General features: G+C 44.3%; 1 protein-coding gene across 1 annotated transcript; it reads right to left on the reverse strand.

The window, feature by feature from the left end:
• Positions 1–1880: 1880 nt before the first annotated feature.
• ccnb1ip1 (cyclin B1 interacting protein 1) lies at positions 1881–8572 on the reverse strand (the record flags this gene model as incomplete). The annotated part of the gene is made up of 4 exons (XM_083640569.1): positions 1881–2050; positions 2904–3075; positions 7507–7653; positions 8270–8572. The coding sequence occupies 4 exons, from the start codon at positions 8570–8572 to the stop codon at positions 1881–1883; spliced, it is 792 nt and encodes a 263-aa protein (XP_083496695.1).
• Between the last annotated feature and the right edge of the window lie 574 nt (positions 8573–9146).

Below are 9146 nucleotides of genomic sequence, written 5' to 3' on the forward strand. Positions count from 1 at the left end.
AGTGAGGGGTATAATCCCCTGCTCATCTCTGTGGAAGTCAGGGGAGACAGGTTTTTCTCAGAGCATTTCAGTCTTTCCTCTAGGTGTCTTTGTTCAAAATTGACTGAGGCTGGAACCCACAACCTCAAAATTGACTGAGGCTCGAACCCACAACCTCAAAATTTACTGAGGCTCAAAGCAACAAGCTCAGTACTGCTGGGCAGTCATTCAACTCTCTGAGCCACACCTTTTAAGACAGGTTTTCTCAGAGCTTTTCAGTCTTTCATCTGGGTGTCCATTTCCATAACTCTCTGACTGACTCAGGCTCAAAACTTCAACCTGTCATGGAGCTGTCAAACTCTATGAGCCACTGAGTCTCACAAGGTCAAGTCATTTCTGTCAGAGCGTTTCAGTCTTCACATGAGAAGTTCTTCAAAGTCCCAAGATTTCACTGAGGCTCAAACCCCAAAATCTCCAAAGTGTGGTGTCATTTACAACGGGGACATGTTCCCACCACTTTTCAACACAATGTGACACCCTTGTGTACTCAGATGTCAAATACGGTCTGGCAGAGAATTCTGGAAATTTGAGTCTGGAAAAGTATGGAAATTTGAAATGGAAAATGTGTAGGAACCCTGGTGAAATACACTATATGGATACTGTAATTACAGTATGGGTCACGGCTGTGCTGGTGTGATTGCATTTAATCATCCAGTGTCTGTAACGCAGCGCTTCCCAAACGGAGGTTTGGGGACATGGATGTGTTTTTTAATAATACGTTTCACCACCTTATCTTTCTGATAACTCCTTAAAATGTAATGGTTTAACAAAGTTGCACAAAAGATGCTCATTCTTATCGTCTGGGTTGGTCAATTTAACAACGTAACAGCCCAAATCTCTGAAAATACAACAAATCAACCTTTCACTCTGTGCAACAACCCATGACAAGCCAACTACTTTTAGCCGTTACGTCAAATATTTGTAATATGACTATGCAAATCTGCATTTCTGATGCGTTCAGGTGGATGGTTGTATCAAATATTGACGGAGTATAAAATGCATCCGATAATTATGTAGTCTTGTTATCACAATAACACATCAGTAACTTAGTCCTGGCTTCAAACCAACAACCTTTTGGTGCGATATAACCCATTAATAATCAATAAGTTGTTGATGTGTTTTGTTACATATTGCAGCCCAAGAGAGAAAAGGGTCAGAGTAAAATTTGACACATTATTCAAGTTGTGTTGAGTGTTTTTTGTATTGTGGGGGACCCTCAATAATGCTCAATATTCACCCTCACTGAGGGTAAATATTGAGCATTCGACGTGCAATAAAGCTTCGCTCTAGTTCACGTCAGTTATTGCTCACACATGAAGAAACCTTCTCATCTTCTTGAATAGGTTATTTCTTGAAATCTGTGGATTTTGAACAAACGAGGAACAGGCGACTATCCAATCTTCTCCATCAAGAACGGAGATGAAGCTGACATCTATGGATTAAAGTGTGAATTTGCTTTGTACTGTAGTTGAGTCAAAGTGGCTCTGAAGTAGTTGTTCCTGAAAAGCACACTCGATACCCGAGTTAAAGCACATAGTTGCATTCGTCTCTGTATTAGTCCAATATGGAATGTGGATATCACTTATCATTACTGTCAAAAACATTTTATTGTTCCAATTTAGAGAAGCAAACAAACAAACAAAATCATCCAAAGAGCTTCAACTAAAAAAAACATTTCACATCAACTTGAGAAAGGTCTACAATCCTTAGGCTTACAGAAAGATTTAGATTTCAGAAAAAATTCAGATTTTTTTTTCTTCCAGAAAAATACATTAGATAAACAGCAATTGCCAGTTAATGTGCTACAGCTAGGATCAAATCCGATGACAGGTGTGCTTAGCTCAGTACTTCTTCATGTAGGGCCGGCATCTGTCTCTGGAGGGAGACATGAACTGGAAGAAGGTCTTCGCTCCGTCCGGCTCCAGGCAGGAGAAGAATCGTCCGTCCCCCTCGTAGCCTGTGGACAGGAACTGAGGGCTTCCCCGGGGGGGAGACGCCTGCCGGGCCGCCCCTGGGTGATGAAGGATGTCTTTCATTGTTAACAAGTCAAATTCCCCTGACATAGACAATCAGCTCATTACTCCTAGTGTTCTTTCTCCACGAACCACCTCTTTCTTGACTAAATGCATTCAGTTCTGTCGTGGCCCTCTTTGTGCCATTTAACATTCCTCTACTCCAGGGATACTCAACCTGCCACTTCTGCAAAATGACCAGGCCAGTTAATAAACAAACAATAATAATATTAATTCTTCTGTAGCGGATTGTAGTTTTTTGGGGGTGTAATTTGGAGTTTAGTCTGACAATTTTGTGCACACAGGATAGTTACTGTATTACGGTAGTTAGGTTAAGTTAGTTAACTACATAAGTGCCTGAGTGGCGAGCAGGCGGCAATATTTGACAATTTAGCTGGAGCTCAGGCAACCTTTATTTAACGTTAGTTTTCATTGTGAATTAGAAAATGGTTGGGGGGGGGCACTCGGCACCCTACCGCGGGCCGCAAGTTGAATATCACTGCTCTACTCTCTCTTTGTTGGTTCATTAACCACCGTGGGCATTTCTCCCTCTGCCTTATCTCTACTGTAAGAAAATGATATTTGATTTGATATAAAAGTATTTTCATTAGGAGCTGTTGATCTCAAAATCAGCTGTCTTGTGGGTCTGCTGGGTCTGCTGTCATTTCCCCCCAGTTCTCAATATCAATAATCGATGTCAAAATTACTTCTGATTTTCCTTATTTGTAAAAGTGTTAGAAGAACAACTTTTAAATAAGGGTTTAAAAAAGTCAAGTAAGAAATTGTTGTTGCCGTATCGTTACATCTGTAAAGACATCAAATTTCCAAAGTGTGCCTCTTCCTCTTCCTCACCCGTGTTGAAGCTGTGATGTCCCGGGTGCAGTGGCGGCGCGTCCCCCACACCCACGACCATGTTACGCAGCCTCAGAGAGTCGTACAGGCCCTGTAGCTTCTGGTACTGCCGGTTCCTCTCCATCAGCCTCTCCGACACCTCGCTGTACTTCCTCTTGTACTCATCCGTCACCTGAGTGGACACGAGCGAAGGGGGGTTAACCCATTGATACCCGATGCAGCATTTGCGTGTATATCCCTCATTTGTGTGTGTATCCCTTTAAGGCCGCGAACCGCATCTTAAAGGGATACACACACAAATGCTGCATCAGGTATCAATGGGTTAAGTTTCCATTTCTTTGCAAGTTGTCTTTAGAAGCAAAAGGACTTATCGAGCGCAGGTTGGCTGCCTGCCAAAGTGGCTGGTAGCCCTGGACGGCTACAACACAACTCTACCAAGCATCTGCCTGGTGGCTGGTGTTGAAGCCAAGCCCTGGACAACAACACAGTAACATCACTGTTTTACTTGAAGCAAAACGCATTGTTCACCCCTAACGGTGGCTCAGCGGTAGAGCCGTCGCCTCACAGCTAGAAGGTCCTGGGTTTGATTCCTGCCTGGGATGCTGTGGGCACCGAGGGTGTACCCCCCCCCCCCCCCCCCCCCCGCCATATCCTCAGTGCCCACTGCCCAGGTGGGCTATCTCGTCAAAAGGGCCTTTCTGTGTGGAGTTTGCATGTTCTCCCTGTGCTCCCCAGGGGTTCCTCCATACAACATTGTTATGGACCCCCACTAAAAACATGCAGAAGCTCAGACTACAACCGAAGTTGGTCCCCGGGCGCTGTACACAAGAAAGCTGCCCACTGCTCTTGGCTGCCCCCCGGTGGAAGGACAGGCCTGGATGGGATAAATGCAGAGACTATTTCACCGGCCATCATCAGCATGAGTGTGTGTGTTGGGTTGTCGTGTGACAAATAAAGACGGGTTTGTCCGTCTAGTTCTTCTTCTTTTTACCTCGGGTAAAATGAAAGAACTTTTTCTAGAGTGCACAAGAACCAATACTTTGCAATAGTGTTTTTTTCCTGCACTTGCCAGCACCCTAAAAAGAGAATTCAGTAGGGGGGTTATCAATTTTTCACAGTAATATCTCCCTACATATATGTCAGTGTTGTTTCCCTACCTTCTACTGACTTTAAGGCAATGGTCATCAAAGTTCAAGTGCTCGGGTTCCATCAGACAAGTGGAGAATGAAGTGTGCACTGAGGCACACCTGGCTACACATTCAAACACATGGAGGGAATTTAAATGGAAAATTATCACCAGATTTGTTTTTTTTAGAACACCACAAATTGTGGCTATAATGGGTCCGTCACACTCTAGCTCATGTTGGCGGAATTGTGAGACTCATATTGCCAATCACACCCATATATTTGGGTTATGTGTTATGTCCTAAGCTAAATGTATTCTGGGAAGAGGTATTTGATGCCTTAAAAGAGGTATTCCAACAGAATATACCTCAAGACCCCACAGTGGCACTATTAGGAGTAATACCTGAAGGCCAAAAAGCCAAAAAATATCTTTTGAACATACTACTAAATGCAGCCTTAAAGAAACAGCTCACCCTAAAATCCAAAATACATATTTTTCCTCTCACCTGTAGTGCTATTTATCCATCTATCCACCTTATTTCTAGCTGCCATGATGCCTGATGGGTGCTTCTTCCGCTTCCGGTGTAATAGACTGTTTTAACTTTAACGTCTATGAGGATTTTGGGGATTTTACAGCAGAGCCATTCTGCTCTATAGCTGTGTCGTTCGGGTGCGCGATATTTTTTCCCATGATGGCAAAGGCATGACCCGCCCCTCTCTGCCTCTGATTGGCTGACTGTACTCGGCTGCTCCCACCTTCTTTCCAGGCGAGCCAGAAGTATCTCAAACATGAGCAGCAGGTGCAAAACAATCATTAAATCAACAAGCATGAGATACTTCATTATATGAAACGTTACAATTGCAGACCCTATATCTGAGTTATTTAGGCCTAGGCCTATTGTACAGAAGTACAGTTATTTGTGTATTGAGTACTGATTCAACTTAATTACTCAAGTAAAAGGAAAACAGTACAGGCTCTGAAATGTACTGAAGTATAAAAGTAAAAGGTTTTCTGTGCAAGGCGAATAGAAACTCACATCATATTAATATAATTCAAATACTATTCAACTTGAAAAGGTCCCTTCAAAACATATTTTAAGATGCATAAAGACTATACTTTAATCTTCTAGTCTTAATCACTATGACCCACTAGCTCAGAGAGTTGGATTGCTGTCTAGCAGTTTGGAGCTTGTGTGTTTGAGCCTCAGTGACTTTAGAGATTGTGGGTTCGATCCTCAATCAGTTTTGAATGTCAGCAGCCAGAGGAAAGAGTCATTTAAAGCCCTGAGGAAACCTCATTCAATCAGTCTGACTTGGTGGCACAGAGAGTAGGCTTGCTGCCTGCCAATATTGAGACCTCAGCCACTTTTGCGGTCGTGGGTTCGAGCCTCAGTCAGTTTTGAATGGTGACAGGCAGAGGGAAGAGACAAGAGCGCCCAGAGAAGAGCTGTGAGCGTGAAGGGCAGCTGGTGGTGTGAAGGAATAATACAGAGACACTGAGGCCAGAGGTTGTGGGTTTGTTTCCCGCTCCGCTGCCACTACCTGGACCTAAGGGGGGGGGGGGTTTTCTCCCCCCCTGACCTCTGCAGAGACATGAGCTGAGGGTTATGAGACAGAAAACCACAGAGAGCTGAAGTTTTACTGACATCGGTAGTATGTTTTGTGGCTCTTTGTTTTGCCTGGCTGCCTCATAGTTTTCGTCTATGAAATCAACACTGCTATGGATGCATGTCTCCACCTAGTGGTGCACTCCTCTTCCAAACTCACACACTTTTCCACAACTACACCATGTATCTGAAACAATGTTTACTTACTGTCAATCTCATCAAAGTTTCTGAAGACCATCTGCATCTCCACATGATTCCACTCCATAAAGCTGCATTTCCCAATGAAGGGCTGGGCAAACACCACATACTGATACATATTTCAATTCAAATACATGTCACTCTTGTGTTAGAATGAGTAAATGGGCATTGACACTGTTTTTATATAACCCTTGATCAATTCTCATCAATCTTTTATCTTTTCTTTTTTATTTGTCTGTAGGCTACATACGTGCACTGCCAAGAGTAGCGGCAGCATTCTAAACCAGAGACCAGACTATATCAAAAACATAAACACACAGTGGCGTCTTTCATGCATGCTAGCAAGCGAAACTGCTGCCTGTCTGACCACAGACTGTAGAAAGAGACGCAGGATAGCCAAGCGAATGTGATTGGATGAACGTTTGACGCTAGGCCAATCACAGGCAGAGAGGGTGCCTCCAGACTTCGGCATCATCCGGAAAAAAATATCGCTTCGGGCGCTGGGATAACGTAATGCATTGTGGGTAGTCGGCTACTGTGGCTAATGCTAGCGGCTAGCGTAATAGTTACTTTACATGGCAGTAAAACGCCACTGAATGACCAAATTGATTTAACTTTTAACCATTTCGAGTAACACTGTTTCCATACGGACCCCCAGCGTTGGTTAATTGTTTATAACGTGATTATATTTATAACTTTTATAACGTACTCCCGTTTCCGGTTTATAATTCGGGTCTGCAGCCGAGTATAACAAAGGAAATGGCAAGCTGCAACAATGAGTCACGTTAAATCGGACCTTGTACCCACAATTATTTTTTTTTACAGTGGAGCGTTCAAAAATAAGGTGGATATTGTTTTGTGTTAGTTGCCTGAGTTTTGGAGATATCGGCCGCAGAGTTTCTGCCTTCTCTCAAATACAATGGAACTGGATGGCACTCGGCTTGTGGTGCTCAAAGTGCCAAAGTAATACATTTGATCAACTCAACAGCAATGTCTCTTTCCAGAAATCATGACCCCGTTACTCAAGATAATCCACAGACCTCGTTATGAGCAGTTTCATGGAGGAACTATTTTCTTTTGACCGAACTACAGCCGCTAGCTGCTAGCTAGTTCCTACATGAGACTGCAAAAAAGTCAAGTTTTTTGTTTTTTGTTTCAGTTTTTATTATTATTATTCCCTTGAGTATGTATATACTGGTAATAAGTACAAATGTACACAGCTGGAAAAGGAAAAAGCCAAAGCAAACAATTATAATGGAATGAAATACTGTCTGTATTGTTCCTTATCTCAAGATTCTCAACCGACAAGCATCATTTTTGCGGGGGTCATGCGGGGGTCATTGGCATAATGCTTATTTATTTGTGGGACATCAACACAAGTGAAGCGTGGGAACTCCTGTCGTATGAAGGGTCCTCCTCTTTACAAAGCTGAGGAAAAGAGTGAGATATACAGAACAGCACACTACCCCCCTCTGCCACTTCACCCTTTAGTCTCTTTGCATAATCTTATCAGTGGCTTAACAAATATGGCAACCGCATTTCCCCAGCAGGTCAAAGGGCAAGCTGAAACTATTGTCACCCAAACGACACCTGTCAAATCCTTTTGGCACTCAAGACCGCGCCAGATCAACAGCTTAGCTCATTCCTGTGGATTTGCTGTTGTAGTGTGGTACCTTCTTCAGCGAGGTGATCTCCCCCCTCATGGCGCTGAGCTCCAGCTCTCTGCTCTGGTTCTGCTGGTTCAGAACCTTCTCCATCTGCTTCAGCTGACCCTCGGCCCGCGAGAGACTGTACTCCTGATACATGCGCTCCTGGTGGATCTGTGTGTATATATAGACATGCACGTCTGACAATTAGCCGACTGTGTTTTACATCAAAACAACTGACAGACTGAACATGGACACAAACAGACAGACTGCATCTCTTCTGCTACCAATGAATTTATTATTTCTTGACACCCACCAATCCCCCCCCCCCCCCGCCCCCACTCGCTTCTTTTCAGCGTCCTCGTTTCACCGGCAGGATGTAGTGCGTGGCAGGATCACGCTATTACCCCCAGTTACCCTTCCCCCAAACTGGCATTCCCGACCGACCAGAGGAGGCGCTAGTGCAGCGACCAGGTGTCATACCCCACTGGCTTCCCACCCGTAGACACGGCCAATTGTGTCTCTAGGAACGTCTGACCAAGCCAGAAGTGCCGCTGCCAGGAGTTGAACCCGAGTCTCCACAGCGATGGGCGAGTGCTTTTTACCTCTGCACACTACCCAGTCACACCAAACTGACTTATTTTTTACTTCACTTTTAAGTTGTCTTCCATAATTGGACAGATTTTCTACAAATCTATATCGCTTGGTTTTACAACTCACTGTTTAAAGATGCACACACACACACACACAATGACAGACATACAGGCGGCTACAGAGACACACTGATAACCTGATAGCTCCAGAAGGACAGGGCGCGGGAGCTAATGTCCAGGACGATGTCTGGCCGCAGGCCGGCCAGCACCATGGCCTTGTACTCCTCGGAGGGCGCCAACTCTGTCCTCACAATGTCCAGCTTGCCAGACAGCGCAGACGAGCAGGCTGGGCAGATGGCGGGGGAACGGCTGAACTCCCCGGAGCCGTGCTGGTCACAGAAAGCGTGCGAGCACGCCGTGAACCAGGCGAAGCCGCACAACTTGGCCCGACACTTGGGGAAGTTACACAGGAGTGTGTCGTCGCAGAGAGACATGGCCATGGCTGTGAAGTGTACAGTAACAGTTCAGTCAGTGTGGGCATGTAGCCAAGGGCCAAGGTCAAAAATACTCCCAAGAAATCTCAGAATGCACGTAAAAACCATTATCCAGATTTCAATCATTTTCTTTTCATTCAATTCATTTAATTTCCATTTCATCTCTAACACACGACTCGGCACTGCATGGTTGCCAGAAGATGACGAAGAACACACTGACACAAACAGCACTGTTGTTCACACTACGCTTTAAAGTTTAGCTACGTTATCCACAAATTATATTTTAAGTGCCCCCTACAATTTTGTAAATGCCCCCGGTTTTTAGACATTGGGGGCAAAAGTTGCCCCCATTTTTTTTATAATTATTTCCTACACTGAGTTCAGTTGATGGTGTCAAAGCAAAAGGACAGCTATTAATTCAAGAAGATACAATTAAGTGGGGGGGGGGAGAAAATACATTTTGAGTTGTTAAGCGATGTACTTTACCCCTATGGAGAATAAACACAGCCAGGAAAGGGGGGAAAATCAAGATCGAGTCTCTAAGCCCAAGTCAATACACTTGTTGTTGTTTACTTGTCTT

This window comes from Poromitra crassiceps (genome assembly GCF_964638095.1).
Source record: "Poromitra crassiceps genome assembly, chromosome: 7".
NCBI classification, from domain to species: Eukaryota; Metazoa; Chordata; class Actinopteri; order Beryciformes; family Melamphaidae; genus Poromitra; species Poromitra crassiceps.